The sequence below is a fragment of the Sciurus carolinensis genome, chromosome 7, assembly GCF_902686445.1.
Source record: "Sciurus carolinensis chromosome 7, mSciCar1.2, whole genome shotgun sequence".
In the NCBI taxonomy this organism is placed as follows: Eukaryota; Metazoa; Chordata; class Mammalia; order Rodentia; family Sciuridae; genus Sciurus; species Sciurus carolinensis.
Genome location: NC_062219.1, coordinates 106,073,323 through 106,095,337, shown reverse-complemented (window position 1 = coordinate 106,095,337; position 22,015 = coordinate 106,073,323). Strand labels below are relative to the sequence as shown.

At 37.2% G+C, this 22,015-nt stretch overlaps 1 protein-coding gene and 1 pseudogene across 1 annotated transcript; one reads left to right on the top strand and one right to left on the bottom strand.

Annotated features, from left to right (window-relative positions):
* The first annotated feature begins 251 nt into the window (after positions 1-251).
* LOC124989884 (uncharacterized) lies at positions 252-348 on the top strand (annotated as a pseudogene).
* Positions 349-7,622: 7,274 nt separating this feature from the next.
* On the bottom strand, positions 7,623-8,876 carry LOC124988835 (phosphoglycerate kinase 2-like). The gene has a single exon (XM_047558616.1). The coding sequence runs from the start codon at positions 8,874-8,876 to the stop codon at positions 7,623-7,625; it is 1,254 nt and encodes a 417-aa protein (XP_047414572.1).
* Between the last annotated feature and the right edge of the window lie 13,139 nt (positions 8,877-22,015).

Below are 22,015 nucleotides of genomic sequence, written 5' to 3'. Positions count from 1 at the left end.
TATTTTGTTAAATGTTGACAAACTGATTCTATTTTTTTTTTTTTTTTGGACAGGCAAAATACAGGCAAATGGTAACTATACTGAAGGTGAGGAGCAAAGTTAGAGGACTGATTAAGAGTTTCTACATACTTACAGGAATAAAAAATACTGTGGAATTAGAAAAATAATTGAATACCAGACCAAAGGAATAGTGAGCTCAGTAATAGACCAATATGAACATAGAATGCAGTCAACTGGTGCTCACTTCTGCAGTACATATACTAAAACTGGAATTGGAATAATACAGAGAAGATTAGCATGGCCCCTGGGCAAGGATGACACGCAAATTCGTAAGCATACCATATTTAAAAAAAATACAATCACCTGATATTTGAAAAATGATTGAGGGCAATATGATGAAAAGAAGATGCAATTTCAACAAGTGATGTTTAACAAGTGGATATCCTCATGGACAGGGAGGGGGTGCCATTAGACACAGACCTTAGATTCAACAAAAAATTAATTCAAAATAGAGACTTAAATGTAAAAGACAAGATTACAAAACTCCAATGAGTTAACAGGATAATACCTAGACTATGTTGTGTATTGGGTGCCTTTTTAGCTACAATACCAAAGCACCATAACAGAGAAAAATAAATGATTAGTTGGACTTCAAAAAACCTAAAATCTTCTGTGAAATACAGATACAGGAGAATGAAAAGACAAGTCATAGGCTGGGAGAAAATATTTATAAAAGAGGTTTGCTATCCAAATTATATGAATAACTCTTATTACTCAACAACTAGAAAATATACATGTCAATAAAAAATGGACAAAAGACTTGTAAAGAAGATGTCCAGATTGTAAGTCAGAAATGTCAGACTATAAAGATGTTCAATGCCACATGTTGTTACAAACTAGCCCAACAGTGGAGTGACACAAGATTCCTACTACAAGAGGCGAAACATCACAATACAAGACATTAACCACAGTAAATATTGGCAGGAATGTGGAACAACAGGAACACTCATTCACTGCTGGTAGGAGCATACAATTGTAAAACTTTTGAGGATACATTCTGACCATTTCCTACATAACAGTACATTCTAACTGTATGATTCAACAGTCACACTTCTTGATAAGTGTTGGGGCAGGGGTTAAGGAATTTAAAACTTATGTTCACACAAAAACCTGTGAATAGACATTTATAGTAAGTTTGTACTTAATTGATACTTGGAAGTGACAGGTAGAACCTTTTAAAGGTGAATGGTTTAATAAACTGTGGTTTAGAATATTATTTGGCACTGAATGAAATTGAGCTAACAAGCTGTGATAAGATGTTGAGAAATGTTAAAGGCATATTAGTAAGTGAAAGAAGCCAATCTGAAAAGCTGGCATACTATATATATATATATATATATATATATATATATATTCAATTAGATACTATATGATTACTAATTGAATGACCTGGAAAGGGAAAACTATGGAGACCATAGAAATACTAGTGGTTGCCAGAGGTTAGGGAGGAGGGAGAAATAAATAGACAAAACATAAAGGATTATAAAAGCAGTGAAATTATTCTGAATGATAATACAATATTGGATTCGTGACATTGTATGTTTGTCAAAACCTATACAATATACAGCACCAAGAAAGAACCCTAATGTAAACTGCAGACTGTATGATGAGGTATGGATGTAGTTTCACTGACTAACAAATAAAGCACTATGGGCCAGGATACTCATGGTGGAGAGGTAGAATACATTGTGGGACAGGGACACATGTGCTTTCTGCTTAATTTGGTCATGTACCCAAACTGATCTAAAAGATAAAGAATGTTAAAGAAATAATTTTTTTTTTGAGTTAAGGGACTCTGGTGCATTGAAAATATTTTGTGTTAATATTTTTAAAAGTACAAATGGAAAATCAGGATAACATATAGCTCAGTGGGATCTTAAAAATAATGTTCTTGTAAAAAATCAGGATAAATGATTTTGAGTCTACATTCATTACTAAGAAGAAACAGCAGGGATGGGATCAACACTTTCATCTGAAACAAGTAAGAAGAGTAAAAAGATGGGCAAAACAAAGCAATGCTTGAGATAGAGGGAATAAAGATGGGTCCATAATCCCCTTGGAACGGCCTGGAGAAAGTTCCCAGGCCATGAAGAAGCAGGGGATCCTCCAGTGGAGCTGTGGACTCTGAGGTGAGGAGAAGCTCACTAAAGCGTTATCTTGTGTATCAGTTCACAAACCCTCCAGTTGGTCACTTTCTAAATATTTCATCACCACTTTTTATGTGATCTTTCCATCTTTCAAGTTTTAACATGAATACATATTGTTTTAAGTACCTCAAACTTTGCTGCAACATGTAGGAGACTCCTACTCACTTTGTAAGATTGGAAATTACAAGTAACATTAATGGAAGTATAAGAGCATGCAGAATAGCACTTAATTTTGTTTTTTGATTGACTTTATGACAGTTTTATTTGCTATGTTGTTTGAAATAAACTATTACACTAGAGATTTTGTTTAAAATGCACAAAAAATAAATGAATAGCCAGATATAAGCAAGTAAATTAAATAATTCAAAATACAACCTTGGGTAAAACAAATCCCACAATATAAACGAATAAAAAATCCAAACTGGTACTACCATCTGATGGTAACAACTTAATTTTAAGTTTTCAGAAATTTCATTTAGCAAATAGAAAACTAAATATTTTAATGTATACAATTTTTGTATATGTATGTGACAGACATAAGTATTAGTCAGTTTTTCATCTCTGTGATCAAAAGACCTTGCAAACACAACTTAGAGGGAAAGTGTTTTTGGCTTAAAATTTCAGAGATTCGGTACCTGGTTGGCCAACTCCACAGTACGGGTTGGAGGTGAGGTAGCACATCATGGTGGAAGGGCATGGTGGAGGAAAGCAGTCACTTATCATGACAGCCACTTAGCAGAGAGAGAAAGCTCCATTCACCAGGGACAAAACATAAACTGTAAAGGCTTTTCCCTAATCTCCTTCCTCCAGTTACACCCTACCTGCCTGCAGTTATCCCAAGTTAACTGATATTCATTCAAACTGATTAATCCAGGGATGAGGTTATATCTCTCATAATCTAATCATTTCACCTCTGAACATGCTTGCATTGTCTCACTCATGAGTTCTACGGGACACCTCTTATCCAAAACATAGCAACATATGTGTATCAATGTGCATATGTATTTGTGTATGTGTTTCTAGTTCATTGCTTCCTGTTTTTCTCCAATATTCTACTCCAAATCTCTGATTCTTTTCTCAAAGTTTTTACTTATTCCTTTTAATTCCATTTTCTATTTTGCACTACCAACGCCTGAATTCATGATTTTTATACATTTTTCCAGTTTATTTTTCATCTCATATTGTCATTTTAGTTCATTTTAACTTCTTTCAAAAAGTATTTTTGCCTAAATGTTCTTTCCTTTAGGACGAATTATCTACAAATGCATGTTTCCCATGGAAAAGATGTTTCCCATCTTCCAGTGTATTACAAAATGTATGTAGGTTCTTCATTTAGATATTATTTTAAATTCACTCAGCTTTATTTTTCCTTCCCTTAGTAGCAGCTTTGACTTGGCCTATGAGCACCCAGTCAGAGAATGCATTGCCCAGGTTCCCTGTCAGTTGAATGTGTTCATATTGCTGAGCTCACATCAAGGGCATGTAAGCAAAGTTGATGTGGATGACTTCAGATGCTCATCCTTAAACATAGAATGTATGTTCTGAATTCTTCTTTCCCAACCCACTGAGCTGGAACATATCAACAACTGAATTGATCTCCCTGGTTCTAGAGATGGAAGTAAAGTGCAGACGATAAAAGAGACATGTTTGGCTGCACTGGGTCCTTTGGTGAGTTCAGGAGATTTCTACTTAACCATAACCACCAGGAATGCAACATAAGAAGAAATAATCTATTGTTTTGAGAAATTATACTTTTAATTCTTTGTATTACCATAGTTCAGTTAAGATCAAGGTTTCTCACCATTATAACTATTGCCATTTTATAGACTGGACAGTTTTTTGTTGTGAGAAGTTCTTCTGTGTATTGTGGGTGTTTAGTCACATCCTTAGTCATCCCTACTAGATGTCAATAGCATCCCCCTTTATAGGACAAGCAAAAATATCACCAGAGTTTGACAATTTGTTCCTGCTTAAAAACCATGAGTACATATACTCAGTGTTGTAGAAACTGCTCCCTATATTGGTGGCTGCCTTAATAAAAACCTATAAAAATGACATTCACCTAAGGATCAGATGAGAGATGTAAGTAAGAAAGAAGACTGGAAGATGGTGATCACTCATTTTTCTCCTGAGACATTTCATAAATCTTTTGCCTGTGATGCCTAAGTAAAGCACATCATATTCTGAAAGAGATTAAATCTACAAAGGGAAGTGCTTCGAAAGTGACAAAAAAATGTATGTTTTGGTTGTTACTTGTATTTTTGGGAATTACCGCAACCAAAAACAAACAGCCAGGAAAACTGGAACAGTCAGTATTAGAAATAATATGCTATTAAGTTTTCTAAGGGTGGCAACCTAAATTGGATAATCAGCTAGGAAAATTAGTTACCTCAGAGTTGAGATAGCTAGTTTCTCCAGTACAATAATGAAAAAGAGACTGATCATCATTGATGGCTTTTCTAAAAGACTTGCCATTGGATTTTTCAACCAAAGTTATGAGGAAGCCACAGGTAAGATCACAAGCCCTCCTGCCTGACTATCACATGGCCATAGCCTTCTCGTCCTTAAAAAAGTACAAGGCAGTCCCAGTAAAGAAGCCTATTTAGTAAAAGCAAGAGTCAGAGGGTACAGAAATATAACTAAAAGAGATTTTTGAGTGAAGTTCTTTTGCTGTGGTTTAAAGAAACCAGAAATCAGATTCTTGACAAAGTTAAGAAACCACCAGTCTGTGGAGTTGCAAATTGGTGCAGCCACTCTGGAAAGCAGTATGGAGATTCCTCAGAAAATTTGAAATGGACCAAATCTTTTGACCCAGTTATCCCACTCCTCAGTTTATACCCAAAGGACTTAAAATCAGCATGCAACAGTGATGTAGCCACATCAATGCTCATAGCTGCTCAATTCACAATAACTAGATAATTGAACTAACCTAGATGCCCTTCGATTGATGAATGGATAAAGAAACTGTGGTACATATACACAATGGAATATTACTTATCCATAAAGAAGAATAAAATTATGGCATTTGCTTGTAAATGGATGAAGTTAGAGAATATCATGCTAAGTAAAAAAGGCCATTCCCAAAAAAACTAAGTCCAAATGTTTTCTCTGATAAGTGGATGAGGATACAAATCGAGGGGGAGTGGGAGAGGTGGGGGAGAGAAGAATGGAGGAACTGTGGATGGTGTAGAGGAAAATGGAGTGGGAGGAATTGGGGGAGGGAAAAATAGTAGACTAAGACAGACAGTATTACCCTATGTACGTGTATGATTACATGAATGGTATGAATCTACATTGTGTACAACCATAGAAATTAAAAGTTGTACCCCATTTGTGTACAGTGACTCAAAATGCAGTCTATAAAAGTAAAAATAAAAATAACTAGCAAAAAAAAAAAAAAAAAAACCACAACAGAAAAAAAAAAAAAAAAAGAAACCACCAGTCTGGCGTTAAAAGGTTTTTAATTGTGTGATACATAAAGACATCCTTGGTTTCCTGAAACTGACCCAACAAAGGGGAGGAAAGGAAATCTGTGCAGTGGCTTGATGTGCCCCAACTCTTCAACATCTGCTTCAGAAGCTGTCCTGGAATTAGGAAACAATGAAAATTTCCTAACTGCTCAAACAAGGGACCAGAGAAGGAAATGAGGAAGAAAGTTTCTTCCAGAGGAAAGAATCAGTCTAGCCACAGAAATTCTCCCATTGGTATATTAGATTGTTCTTGAAATTCTGATCCACCATGACTTACTTCAAATTGTAATGAACGAATGGCTTTTTTTTTTGTTTTCTTTTTTAACTCACTTCTTTCTACTACTATACAATGGTTATATACAGAGTGGGAAGGATGAAAGACATGAGAAAAATGGGTGTGTTTTTAGTTTGCCTGACTCTTGGGTCTTATCTGTTTCACCCTGAATGTGTTATGTAGCACCCAGAGATACCCAAATTTGAATAAGATGTACTAAGTAGGCAAGACATTTATTGTCCTTATTGGACAAGTTATGTTTTCTATATATAGAAAAGATCATGAGTACTTGGATGGTTAGAGTGACTCTCAGAAACTGGTAATTTTCCCTCATTCTATTCCAGTTAGTAGCAGATTCTATGGTTTATTCATTGGGTCCAGAATATCAGCTGGAGAGATCACATCTCAGGCATTCCTTGCTAAATAGCCTTATTTCACAAACTAATTGTGGACAAGTAAAGTCAAAATTGTTCTCCAACTTTTTGGGTCATATATTTAAAATAAGACTGATTCCCTCTAACTAGTTTTCCCTTTCAGGCTGTCATTCAGATTGACATTTTAGAAAGGTGGGACCCATTTATTAATTGCATAAAGAAAAGCCTACATTTTACCATCGACTTTTATGTGAGAAAGCAATGTGCTTTTACCTCTTTCATTTTTAAGGTTTTACCTTAACAACTACATCTTTCTTGGGATTACCATGACATTATTAATCTTCTTAAAATATGTTGTAATTTCATTTGTATTTAGATATATATATATATATAATTATTCAGGACAATGAGTACATAAAATTGATTTCAGATTCAGAACACAGGAAATTACAACTGAAAAAAAATACTGTGCACTTTTTCTCTTTCTTGATAGCATTGCAATCTAGCAGCATTTTCTTTTCTTTTTTACAGAATTGGGGAAATATTTTCCATTAGGTACTTTGTTTCTTCTTCACTAATATCTTTTTCTTTTCTAGTATAAAAGAGTCATTTTAAACTATTTTCAATACAAGAAGAATTACATACATTTTATTAATCTAAACAATGCAGGTCAAAGTTAATTGGCTCATTATTATTAAATCATATTTGCTGTAAAGGAAAATAAGTTCTTTATTTCCAATCTGAGTTTAATTTGTACCTCCATCTATAACATACATTTATATGTGCTTACAGACTAATTCCTTCTTAATATTTAATACATTTTTATTATGCAAATTCTTGATTTTAAAAACACCTTTATTTTTTTATTTGAAAAAAATATTTGCTCAGCAGAGCTCTAATGATACTTAGTTTTTAAATGTAACCACTTTGTTTATTTGAATACATTTATTGTTTAATAGTTTGTCAATCTAAGCACCATTGTACCCCAATAAATAATTTAAAAAATGAGAGATTCAGCTGAACTCACTTTAATGGTCAACTTAAGAATATATCCTTCCTATGAGGCATAGCAGTGAAGTCCAATGGTTCAAAGGAGATCTCATAGAGAGCAGGCAAATGAATGATACAAGTAAAGTGAACAAGGAGCTTCTCCCAGGTAAGGAGTTCCTGATGGCCCACTGACTGCCCATTTCCTGGATCCCGATATCCAGTACATTTTAACCAAAGTCAAGCTGAGATGTTAGAGCACTGAGTTAACCTAAAGGCTGAGGACGGAAAACAGGTGGAGGGGACTGAGCTACAGGTTGCTGAGGGCCTCTACTCCTGGGAGGGCTTTACCTTCCAGCAGCTCCAGGCTGGCACCCCCTCCTGTGCTCACATGGCTGACTTTATCTTCAGTGTCCCATTTGGCACAGCACGTGGCAGTGTCCCCGCCCCCTATAATGGTGATGCAGCCCCTGGACGTGGCTTTCACGACTTCATCCATCAGGGCCTTGGTTCCCTTGGCAAAGGCTTCCCATTCAAAGACTCCTAAAGGGCCATTCCAAACGATGAGCTTGGCCTCGGACACGACTTGAGCGTTCGTTTTATTGCTCTCAGGGCCACAGTCCAAACCCATCCAGCCGGCGGGGATGCCAGATTCTACGGTGGCAGTGCCAGTGTTGGCGTTCTCATCGAACTTGTCAGCCGTGATGAAGTCCACGGGAAAGGTCATCTTGACACCATTCTTCTCTGCTTTGGCCATGATCTCCTTGACAATCTTGGCTCCCTCTTCGTCAAAGAGGGAGGCACCGATCTCCATGTTGTTGAGTACCTTCAGGAAGGTAAAGGCCATCCCGCCGCCAATAATCATCTGATTGACCTTGTCCAGCATGTTTTTGATGAGCTGGATCTTGTCTGCCACTTTGGCGCCCCCAAGTATAGCCAGAAAGGGTCTCTCTGGGTTTTCCAAGGCTCTGGCAAAGTACTCCAGCTCCTTCTTCATGAGGAATCCGGATGCCTTGTGGGGCAGATTGACTCCCACCATGGAGCTGTGAGCCCTGTGCGCAGTGCCGAAAGCATCGTTGACGTACACGTCCCCTAGCTTGGACAGGGACTCTCGGAAGGCTTGGATCTTGTCGGGCTCGGCCTTGAGCTTATTCCCAGAGGGATCTTGGCCCTTGCCTTCCTCCTCCAGGTGAAAGCGCAGGTTCTCCAGCAGGATGACCGACCCGGGGGCGGGGTCGGCGCAGGCTTTCTCCACTTCTGCGCCCACACAGTCCTTGAGGAACGTCACGTCCCTGCCCAGCAAGGATTTCAGCTCGGCAGCCACGGGCTCCAGGGAGTACTTGTCGGGCATGGGGACGCCATCGGGCCGGCCCAGGTGGCTCATCAGCACCACCGACTTGGCTTCATTGTCCAGGCAGTACTTGATGCTGGGGATGGCCGCCTTGATTCTCTGGTTGTTGGTGATGTGGTTCTTCTTCATGGGAACGTTGAAGTCCACTCTCATGATGACGCGCTTGCCTTTGACGTCCAGTTTGTCCAAAGTCAATTTCTTAGACAGGGACATCTTGGTGGTGGGAAGGGCTAGGCGGACAGCTGGATGCAGGTGCTGAAGAACCGACTTAGAGGGGCGGCCGGGAGGCTAGTTGGTGGGGCGGCCTAACGCCTCCCCTCGGCCCGCCCCTTCTTGGGTCCTGAGAGTCTCACGAGGCAGGTGTGGTCCGGGAATGCAATGCAGCCCGGCCATTGGTCCAGGGTCCTGCCAATCTGTATTCGAAGTGTTTAGCCTTGTGTTCCTTCAAACTGTCAGGTGCAAGGTGCAACAATTTTAAGTGCTGTAGCAGATACGGAGTTAGTGTATATTATGCACATTTTTATTTGGAGTGTAAAATAATGAAATAAATTTTGTTATCACATAAATTTGCATATTTACATATGCCCCAGTTGAAAAATAAATGTCCTAGGGATATGCATGAAATAAACTTTCACATTAAAATAATTTGTAGAAGTCATATTCAGTGTTTTAAAATGGAAAAAGAAAGTAAGAAACAGCTTAAATGCCCAAGAGTGGGTGAGTATCAAAAAGACAGCAATCTGTTCTTCACTCTAAGAAAGTTAATTTTTCTTCAGGGCATATTCACCTTCAGTTCCATTTACCAAGATGATCTCCAGGCATCTCTCTGGGTTAATTGCTCACTTGTTTTTGTTTTCACTTCTTTACAGATCTTAGAAAACCCCTACATTCTAACAATTTGCTGCTCATTTTCACTAAATTTCTACACAGGAATTATCTTCTGTTAATCTTCTCTTGTGTCTTTATTTATTTGTCACATAGCTGAGGAGGGTGCTTATTTATTTTTTTAATATAAAACTTTTTTTATTCTTACAGACTGTATTTTGATTCATTTTACACAAATGAGGTACATCATTTTGTTTCTATGGTTGTGCACCATGAAGATTCATACCATTTGTGTGATCATACATGTACGTAGGGTAATGATGTTTGTCTCATTCAACCATTTTTCATACCCCCCATTCCCTCTCATTTCCCTCTATATAATCTAAAGTTCCTCCATTCTTCTCTCACCCCCACCACCCCAACCAGCTTATATATCATCATCCACTTATCAGGGAAACAGTCGGCCTTTGGTTTTTTGGGATTGACTTATTTCACTTAGCATGATATTCTCCAATTTCATCCATTTATCTGCAAATGCCATAATAGTATTCTTCTTTATGGAAGAATAATATTCCATTGTATATATATATACCACAGTTTCTTTATCCATTCATCTGTTGAAGGGCATCTAGATTGGTTCCACAATCTAGCTATTGTGAATTGAGCTGCTATAAACATTGCTGTGGTTGTGATACTGTAGTATGCTGATTTTAAGTCCTTTGAGTATAAACTGAGGAGTGGGATAGGTGGGTCCATTCCAAGTTTTCTGAGGAATTTCCATACTGCTTTCCAGAGGGGCTGCACCAATTTGCAACTCTACCAGCAATGTAAAAGCGTGCCTTTTCCCCACATCCACATCAGCATCTATTATTGTTTGTGTTCTTAGTAATAGCCATTCTAATTGGAGTAAGATGAAATCTTAGACTTGTTTTAATTTGCATTTCTCTAATTACTAGAGATGTTGAACACTTTTTCATATATTTATTAATTGCCTTGATATCTTCTTCTGTACATGTCTGTCCAGTTCCTTGACTCGTTTATTGATTGGGTTCTTTGTATTTTTGGTATAAAGTTCTATAAGTTCTTTATGAATTTTGGAGACTAGTGCTCTATCTGAAGTACATGTGGAAAAGATTTTCTCCCACTCTGTAGGTTCTCTTTTCACAGTATTGATTGTATTCGTTGCTGAGAAAAATCTTTTTAGTTTGAATCTATTCTATTTATTGATTGCTGCTTTTTTTCTTGTGCTTTGGGAGTCTTAAGGAAGTCTGGTCCTAAACTGATATGATTAAGATTTGGGCCTATTTTTCTTCTATTTGGTGCAGGGTCTCTGGTCTAATTCCTAAGTCCTTGATCCATTTTGAGTTGAGTTTTGTGCAGGGTGAGAGATAGAGGTTTAATTTCATTTTACTGCCTATGGATTTCCAGTTTTCCCAGCACCACTTGTCGAAGAGGCTATCTTTTCTCTAATGTATGTTTTTGGCTCATTTGTCTAGTATGGATTTTATGTTGGTTTTTCTTTGTGTCTTCTATTCTGTACCATTGCTCTGCCTGTCTATTTTGGTGCCAATACCATGCTGTTTTGTTACTATTGCTCTGTAGTATAGTTTAAAGTCTGGTATTGTGATACCTCCTGCTTTACTTTTTCTGCTCAGGATTGTTTTGGATATTCAAGGTTTCTTATTCCTCCAGATGAAGTTCATAATTTCTTTCTCTATTTGTATGAGAAATGTCATTGGGGTTTTAATTGAAATTGCATTGAATCTGTATAGCACCTTTGGTAGAATGGCCATTTTGACAATATTAAATCTGCCTACCCAAGAACATGGGAGATCTTTCCATCTTCTAAGGTTTTCTTCAATTTCTTTCTTTAGTGGTCTGTAGTTTTCATTGTAGAGGTATTTCACCTCTTTTGTTAGATTGATCCCCAAGTGTTTTATTTTATTTTTTGAGACTATTGTGAATGGAGTGGTTTTCTTAATTTCTCTTTCAGAGGATTCATCACTTATGAATAGAAATGCAGTAGATTTATGAGTACTGATTTTATATCCTGCTACTTTGCTGAATTCATTTATTAGTTCTAGAAGTTTTCTAGTGGAGTTTTTTGAATACTCTAATTATAGAATCATGTCATTGGCAAATAGTGATAACTTGAGTTCTTCTTTTCCTATTTGTATCTCTTTAATTCCTTTGGGCTGTCTAATTGCTCTGGCTAGTGTTTCAAGGACACTTTGAATAGAAGAGGTGAAAGAGGGCATCCCTGTCTTGTTCCTGTTTTTAGAGGGAATGCTTTCAGTTTTTCTCTGTTTAGAATGATGTTGGTTGGCTGTGGGCTTAGTATAGATAACCTTTACAATGTTGAGGTATGTTCCTACTATCCCTTTTTTTCTTGTGTTTTAAGCATGAAGAGATGCTGTATTTTATCAAATACTTTCTCAGCATCTATTGGAATTATCATATGATTCTTTAAGTCTGTTGAAGTGTGATCAGTTACATTTATTGATTTACAGATGTTGAATCAACCTTGCATTCCTGGGATAAACTCCACTTTATCATGGTGCACTATCTTTTAATATGTTTTTGTATGTGATTTGCCAGAATTTTGTTAAGGATTTTTGCATCTATGTTCATCAGGGATATTGTTCTAAAGTTTTCTTTCCTTGATGCATCTCTGTCTTGTTTTGGTATCAGAGTGATACTAGCTTCATAGAATGAGTTTGGAAGGGTTCCCTCCTTTTGTATTACCTGGAATACTTCTAGGAGTATTGATATTAGTTCTTCTTTAAAGGTCTTGTAGAATTTGGCTGCAAATCCATCTGGTTCCAGGCTTTTCATGTTTGGTAGGTTTTTGATGACTTCTTTTATTTTGGTGCTTGAAATTGATGTGTTTAAATTATGTATGTCTTCCTGATTTAGTTTGGGAGTATCATATGTCCCTAAAAATTTGTCAATGTCTGCAATATTTTCTATTTTGTTGGAGTATAGGTTTTCAAAGTAGCTTCTAATTATGTTATGTACTTCAGTGGTGTCTGTCATGATCCTTCCTTTTTCATCATGTATTCTAGTAATTTGAGTTTTCTTTCTCCTTCTCTTTGTTAGTGTGGCTAAGAATTTATCAATTTTGTTTACTTTTTCAAAGAATCAACTTTTCATTCTGCCAATTTTTTGAATTGTTTCTCGTTTCAATTTCATTGAATTTCAGCTCTGATTTTAATTATTTTCTATCTTCTACAATTTTTGGTGTGGATCTCTTTTTCTTTTCCTAGAAAAGGTTATTTAGTTGTTCACTTTTTTATTTTTTTTAATGTATAAACTCAATGCACTGAACTTTCCTCTTAGTACTGCTTTCAGAGTGTACCAGAGATTTTAATATGTCATGTCATTGTTCTCGTTTACCTGTAAGAATTTTTTTTATTTCTTCCCTGATGTATTCTGTTATCTTTGCATCATTCAATAACATATTATTTAGTGTCCAGATGTAGGAATAGTTTTTGTTCATTATTTCATCGTTGATTTCTGACTGCATTCCATTATGGTCTGATAAAATACAAGGTAGTATCGCTATTGTTTTGTATTTACTAATGGCTTCTTTGTGGCATAGCATATGGTCTATTTTGGAGAAGGATCCATGAGCTGCTGAGAAGAAAGTATATTTGCTCAATGATGGATGAAATACTCTATATGTATCATTGATTATATTATTTAGTTCTATAGTTTCTTTTTGTTCAGTTTTTTTTTTTTTTTTTTTTTTTTTCGGAGTGTCTATCCAGTGGTGAGAGCAGTGTTAAAATCACCAGCTCTTATTGTGTTTTGGTTTATTCGATTCTTAAAATTGAAAAGAGTTTGTTTGATGTACATAGATGCTCCATTGTTTGGGGCATAAATATTTAAAATCATTATGACTTGCTGGTTTATGGTTCCCTGAAGCAATATGAAATGTCCTTCCCCTTCTGACTAACTTAGGTTTGAAGTTCACTTTATCTGATATGAGGATGGAGACCTCTGCTTTTTTACTGAGTCCATGTACATCGTATGCTTTTCCCCATCCTTTCACCTTTAGTCTGTGAATGTTTTTTTCTATTAGATGAGTCTCTTGAAGGCTGCATATTGTTGGGTCTTTCTTTTTAATCCAATCTGCCAGTCTATGTCTTTTGATTATTGAGTTTAGGCCATTGACATTCAGGGTTATTATTGAGATATGACTTGTATTCCCAGTCATTTTGGCTTAGTTTTTTGGTTTTTAACTTGACTTGGTCTCTCCTTTGATTGATTTTTCTTTTAGGGTAGTTCTTCGCTTTATTGACTTGTATTGTTGTTTTTCACTTCCTCCTCATGAAATATTTTTGCTGAGAATTTTCTGTAGCACAGGTTTTCTATTTGTAAATTCTTTTCACTTTTTTTTTTTAATCATGGAAATATTTTATTTCATCATCAAATCTGAAGGTTAGTTTTGCTTGGTTGGCATCCATGTTCTTTCAGAGCTTGAAATATATTGTTCTAGGCCCTCCTTGCTTTAGGTGTCTGGGTTGAGAAATCTGCTGATATCAGTATTAGTTTCCCCTTATAAGTAATTTGATGCTTTTCTCTTGCAGCCTTTAAAATTCTATCTTTATTTTATATTTGAGGTATTTGCATTTTAATGTGCCTTGATGTGGATCTGTTGTAATTTTGTTCATTTGGTGTCCTGTAAGTCTCTTGTATTTGATTTTCCATTTGTTTTTTAGGTTTGGGAAATTTTCTGATATTATGTCATTGAACAGGTTGTTCATTCCTTTGGTTTGTATCTCTTTGCCTTCATTAATACCAATAATTCTTAAATTTCATCTTTTCTTGATATCCCATAATTCTTAGAGTTTCCATCCATGATTTGTTACCATTTTCTCACTTTGATCAACTTGGTCAACTTCAGATTCAAGATTAAATATTTTGTCTTTATCTTCATTGTCTGAGATTCTATCTTCCACAAGATTTATTCTGTTGATGCTTTCTATTGAGCTTTTAATTTGGTTTATTGATTCTTGCAAGTATTTCTTGTTTTTTTTTTTTTTTTCAAAAATCTCTATTTCTTTATTGTAGTGCTCTTTTGCTTCCTTCATTTGCTCTTTTAACTGTTTATTGGAGTGATCATGCATTGCCTGCATTTGCTCTATTATCTCATCTTTTGCTTCATGGATCATTTTAACTATACAGATTCTAAATTCTTTTGCTGTCATATCTACCACCATGCTTTCATTGGATTCTCTCAAAATAACATCTTGGTTGGTTAGGGACACTTTCTTCCCCTGTTTTTTCATATTGTTTCTGTATATTTCCCTTGACCAGTGAAGATCTGAGGTATTGAAGTTTCCCTCCTGCAGCCTTATTGTGACCCTGCAGGTTTCCAGTACCTCTCCTTTGAGTGGGAGATCAATATTAGAAGCACCAAATACAAACAATATGCAGCACTAAACCACATAGCCTCTATAAAGATGTTAACAGTATTGTAATAAACAGGATGAGTTTGAATATTATCTACAGTATAGCCAATATGCTTGCAATGAGCTCTACAACTTCTAGTGGTGGATGAAGAGGATGGGTAGGGGTGTAGGATATGACTGTTATTGGGATAAGAAATGAGTAAATAGAGGTACCTCATCAGGGGAAGAGTGAGAGCGGGATCAAAAGAAGTTGGTCTTTAGCATGAGAAAAGGGAGAAAGAAACTCCCAAGGAATAGTAAATAAAAGGAAAATAGAGTGAGAGAAAAAAAAGAAGAAATAAAAAATTAAGTATTAAAAAAAAAAAAAATATATATATATATATATATACATATAGTTCACAGTCATCCATCACTCAAATCTCTCAGTCCTCGGTATCTTGATGCGAGTGCAGTACCTGTCAAAGGGCATCCAGTCTCCTGTAGGTGTTTTGGGAAGGAAGCTGCCCCTCCAATGATGGTGGCCATGCCCTCAGGGATAGTTCAAAAAGTCTGCACCAGCGTCCAAAGAAGCTGGGGAGCTGCAGCAGCCAAGTCTGCATGGGGGCATTTAATATATTTTTGTTGGATGAAGGAAATGATGAATAAATAAATGAGTTAAATTTTTTATTCATTTGGAAAGATTGTTTTTTCTGTTAAGTAGGTACAGAAAGGCACAAAGGCAAAATATATGTGATAAATATTAGTTAATATGTTATGCAAAGGATCCACTAGAAATTAAAAAGTACTTAAAGGAAGATAAAAATACAAAAACATAATTAAAATTCACTTCAATGTTAAGGCAAATTAGAAGATGGCAGAGAGGTAAATACAGAGAGACAAAAGGAATACTAACTGCTTAATAAAATAAGTAATGATAGACAATGGAAGTTAGGTTTGTCACTGTCAGAAAAAAAAATTGTAAATAAGCAAGAGCAAGACAAGATAGAACTTAGGATACAAGAATTGGAGATGGAGAACACCAGGTGGCTGCCGGGAGGAAGAGACAAGCGGCAGGTCACTGGGGCTTGGAGCATATGTACGAGGCTCCAAGTGATTGCTCAGAGGAGGGGTCGCATAGCCAGGCTATTAGGTGCATAGCACGGTCCGGTCCGGGGACCTAGGCACCTTTTCTTGAAAGAGCTACACAGAGACAAGCTGAGGGGCGGAGCGAAGGTTCCAGGACTGCGGGCAGCTTCTCTAAGGAGGGACAACCTAAGGAGACTCGTCTGCGAAGGGTGAGGCTCCCAGGCCCAGGAGATAGGTCCGGGCCCCTGGGAACGTTGCCTGGGAAGGCTGCCTTGCCCAGGTGGCAAGACACCCCTCCCCCCGCTGGAGCGGTAAACTCGGAAAGCGGGGAAGTTTGCAGAGGAGGCTGCGCAGCACACTGCTTGGTTTTGGAGCAATCTGCCGGGGCTCCGGTGGCTGCCAGAGAAAGAGTTGGGCGGCGAGCTATTTGGACTCAGCAACTGCCTGAACAACGGGGAGGGGGCTGTCCGGAGGAGGTGGAGGTACGCAGTGAGTTGCTTGGTGTCCAAGCGCACACACAGAACACCAGGTGGCTGCCTGGAGGAAGAGACGAGCGGCGGGTCACTGGGCTTGGAGCATATGTACGAGGCTCCAAGTGACTGCTCAGAGGAGGGGTCGCATAGCCAGGTGATTAGGTGCAAAGCACGGTCCGGACGGGGACCTAGAAACCTTTTCTTGAAAGAGCTACACAGAGACAAGCTGAGGGGCGGAGCGAAGGTTCCAGGACTGTGGGCAGCTTCTCTGAGGAGGGGCTACCTAAGGAGACGCGTCTGCGAAGGGCAGGGCTCCCAGGTCCAGGAGGTAGGTCCAGGCCCCTGGGAACGCTGCCCAGGTGGTAGTTGTGGACTGAGGGGAACCTCTATGAGGGGAACTGACAAGCGAGACCTCCCCATCGGGTGAGTCTTCCCCGCCGGGTGAGGTTTTCCCACAAGGACGGTAAAACCAGAGACACAGGCTCGAACAGGCCGTGCCTCAGCCCGCAGCCTAGTTCCGCTTTAGAGGACCATTGGTCAACAAGTAGAGGCACCTCTGCCCACTAGCAGGGAATATACCCCACCTGAAGACCACCACCCCTAGAGAGGCAGCTTCCTTGGGGAGCACTGCAGTATCAACTTCCTCTAAGACTTCAGGCTACTGAAGGATAAGAGGGGATACACTAGCAATCTTCAGGGACATTATAAGTCAATAGAGGAAATCTGCAACATCTCAGCAGTCCACTGATACCTGAACGACATGAGAAAACAAGGGAAGAAAATGCCTCAAACAAATCTGGATGTTACATCAATAAAATCCAATGACAGCATGGCAGAAGAAATGTCAGAAAGGGAGTTCAGAATGTACATAATTAACATGATAAGGGAAGCAAACGATGAAATGAAAGAGCAAATGCAGGCATTGAATGAACGTACCAATCGACAGTTAAAAGAGCAAATACAGGAAGCAAAAGACCATTTCAATAAAGAGTTAGAGATATTGAAAAAAAAACCAAACAGAAATCCTTGAAATGAAGGAAACAATAAACCAAATTAAGAACTCCATAGAAAGCACAACCAATAGGATAGAACACCTGGAAGACAGAACCTCAGATATTGAAGACAAAATATTTAACCTCGAAAACAAAGTCGAACAAACAGCGAAGATGGTAAGAAATCATGAACAGAATCTCCAAGAACTATGGGATATCATGAAAAGGCCAAATTTGAGAATTATTGGGATTGAGGAAGGCTTAGAAAAACAAACCAAAGGAATGAACAACCTATTCAATGAGATAATTTCAGAAAATTTCCCAAATCTGAAGAATGAAATGGAAAATCAAGTTCAAGAGGCTTATAGGACTCCAAATACACAAAATTACAACAGACCCACACCAAGGCACATTATAAGGAAAATACCTAACATACAAAATAAAGACAGAATCTTAAAGACTGTGAGAGAAAAGAACCAAATTACATTCAGGGGGAAACCAATACAGATATCAGCAGGTTTTTCAAACCTTAAAAGCTAGAAGGAACTGGAATAAGATTTTTCAAGCCCTAAAAGAAAATGGATGCCAACCAAGAATCCTATACCCAGCAAAACATACCTTCAGATTTGACGACAAAATAAAATCCTTCCATGATAAACAAAAGCTAAAAGAATATACAAAAAGAAAGCCAGCATTACAGAACATTCTCAGCAAAATATTCCATGAAGAAGAGATGAGAAACAAAGAAGCAAATTAGCAAAGGGAGGAGCTATCCTAAAGGAACTCTCAAATAAAGAGGAACCAAGTCGTGTCAAAAATAAACAAATAAATGAATAAAATGAGTCAAATGACCGGGAATACAAATCATATCTCAATAATAACCCTGAATACTAATGGCCTGAATTCATCAATCAAAAGACATAGACTGGCAGATTGGATTAAAAAGAAAGATCCAACAATATGTTGCCTGCAAGAGACTCATCTCTTAGAAAGAGATACCCAAAGACTAAAGGTGAAAGGATGGGAAAAAACTTCCCATGCACATGGACCCAGCAAAAAAGCTGGGGTATCCATCCTCATTTCAGATAAAGTGGACTTCAAGCCAAAGTTAGTCAGAAGGGATAAAGAAGAACATTTCATACTGCTTAAGGGAACCATAAATCAGCAAGACACAACAATCATAAATATCTATGTCCCAAACAGTGGCTCACCCATGTATGTCAAACAAATCCTTCTCAATCTCAGAAACCAAATAGACCACAATACAATAATACTAGGTGATTTTAATACATCTCTCTTGCCATTGGACAGAACTTCCAAACAAAAATTGAACAAAGAAACCATAGATCTCAATAACACAATCAATAATTTAGACTTAACAGATATTTATAGAATATACCATCCAACGAAGAGTGAATACACTTTCTTCTCAGCAGCAAATGGATCCTTCTCTAAAATAGACCATATATTATGCCACAAAGCTAATGTTAGCAAATACAAGAAGATAGAGACACTTCCTTGTATTTTATCAGATCATAATGGATTGAAATTACAAATAAATGAAAGAGTAAAAAACAGAAATTACTCCAACACCTGGAGATTAAACAATATGCTATTATATGATGAATGGATAACAGAAGATATTAGGAAGGAAATTAAAAAATTTTTAGAGGTAAATGAGAACAAAGAAACATCATATCAAAATCTCTGGGACACTATGAAAGCAGTACTTAGAGGAAAATTTATTTCGTGGAGCGCATTCAATAAAAGAAGCAAAACTCACCAAATAAACGACCTAACACTAGAGCTCAAAGCCCTAGAAAAAGAAGAACAGACCAACACCAAAAGTAGTAGAAGACAGGAAATAGTTAAACTCAGAGCTGAAATCAACGAAATTGAAACAAAAGAAACAATACAAAAAATTGACAAAATAAATAGTTGCTTTTTCAAAAAAATAAACAAAATTGATAAACCTTTAGCCACACTAAAAAAGAGAAGATGAGAGAAAATCAAATTACTAAAATTCGGAATGAACAAGGAAATATCACAACAGACGTAACTGAATACAAAACATAATTAGAAGCTATTTTGAAAATCTATACTCCAACAAAATAGAAAATTTCGAAGACATCAACAGATTTCTAGAGACATATGAATTGCCTAAACTGAACGAGGAGGACATACACAATTTAAATAGACCAATTTCAAGTAATGAAATAGAAGAAGTAATCAAAAGCCTACCAACAAAGAAAAGTCCAGGACCTGATGGTTTCTCAGCCGAGTTCTAAAAAACCTTTAAAGAAGAGCTCAATCCAATACTTTTCAAAGTATTCCATGAAATAGAAGAGGAGGGAACTCTCCCAAACTCATTCTATGAAGCCAATATCACCCTGATACCTAAACCAGACAGAGACACATCGAGGAAAGAAAATTTCAGACCAATAACCTTAATGAACATCCACACAAAAATTCTCAACAAAATTTTAGCAAATTGTATACAAAAACATATTAAAAAGATAGTGCACCATGATCAAGTGGGTTTCATCCCAGGGATGCAAGGTTGGTTCAACATCAGGAAATCAATAAATGTAATTCACCATATCAACAGACTTAAAGTCAAGAATCACATGATTATTTCAATAGATGCAGAAAAAGCATTTGATAAAATACAGCACCCCTTCATGATCAAAACACTATAAAAAATAGGGATAGTGGGAACTTTCCTTAACATTGTAAAGGTCATCTATGCTAAGCCCATGACTAATATCATTCTAAATGGTGAAAAACTGAAAGCATTCCCTCTAAAAACTGGAACAAGGCAGGGATGCCCTCTCTCACCACTCCTATTCAATATCGTCCTTGAAACTCTAGCCAGAGCAATTAGACAGACCAAAGAAATTAAAGGGATACAAATAGGAAAAGAAGAACTCAAACTATCCCTATTTGCTGATGATATGATTATATACTTAGAGGAACCAGGAAATTCCACCAGAAAACTCTTAGAACTCATAAGTGAATTTAGTAAAGTAGTGGGATATAAGGTCAATGCTCATAAATCTAATGCATTTTTATACATAAGTGATGAATCTTCAGAAAGAGAAGTTAGAAAAACTACCCCATTCACAATAGCCTCGAAAAAAATAAAATACTTGGGAATCAATCTCACAAAAGAGGTGAAAGACCTCTACAATGAGAACTACAGAACACTAAAGAAAGAAATTAAAGAACACCTTAGAAGATGGAAAGATCTCCCATGTTCCTGGATAGGCAGAATTAATATTGTCAAAATGGCCATACTACCAAAAGTGCTATACAGATTCAATGCAATTCCAATTAAAATCCCAATGATGTACCTTACAGAAATAGAACAAGCAATTATGAAATACATCTGGAAGAATAAGAAACCCAGAATTGCTAAAGCAATCCTTCGCAGGAAAAATGAAGCAGGCGGTATTGCAATACCAGAACTTCAACTGTACTACAAAGCAATAGTAACAAAAACGGCATGGTATTGGTACCAAAATAGACAGGTAGATCAATGGTACAGAATAGAGGACACGGACACAAGAAATATAATTTTCTCATACTAGACAAAGGGGCCAAAAATATGCAATGGAGAAAAGATAGCTTCTTCAACAAATGGTGCTGGGAAAATTGGAAATCCATATGCAACAGAATGAAACTAAACCCATATCTCTCACTGTGCACGAAACTAAACTCAAAATGGATTAAGGACCTCGGAATCAGACCAGAGACAAAAGAAAAAGTAGGTCCAGATCTTCAACATGTCGGCTTAGGACCAGATTTCCTCAACAGGATTCCCATAACACAAGAAATAAAAGCAAGAATCAACAACTGGGATAGATACAAACTAAAAAGCTTTCTCTCAGCAAAGGAAACTATCAGCAATGCGAAGAAAGAGCCTACAGAGTGGGAGAAAATCTTTGCCAATCATACTTCAGATAGAGTACTAATTGCCAGAATCTATAAAGAACTCAAAAAACTCAACACCAAGACTACAAATAACCCAATCGACAAATGGTCTATGGAAATGAACAGACACTTCACAGAAGAAGACCTACAAACAATCAACAAACATATGGAAAAATGTTCAACATCTCTAGTAATAAGAGAAATGCAAATCAAAACCACCCTAAGATTTCATCTCACCCCAATCAGAATGGCGATTATCAAGAATACAAGCAACAACAGGTGTTGGTGAGGATGTGGGGAAAAAGGTACACTGATACATTGCTGGTGGGGTTGTAAATTAGTGCAGCCACTCTGGAAGGCAGTATGGAGATTCCTTAGAAAACTTGGAATGGAACTACCATTTGACCCAGCTATCCCACTCCTTGGCCTATACCCAAAGGACTTAAAATCAGCATACTACAGAGATACAGCCACATCAATGTTCATTGCTGCTCAATTCACCATAGCCAGATTGTGGAACCAACCTAGATGCCCTTCAGTTGATGAATGGATAAAGAAACTGTGGCATATATATACAATGGAATATTACTCAGCCATAAAGAATGATAAAATTATGGCATTTGCAGGCAAATGGATGAAATTGGAGA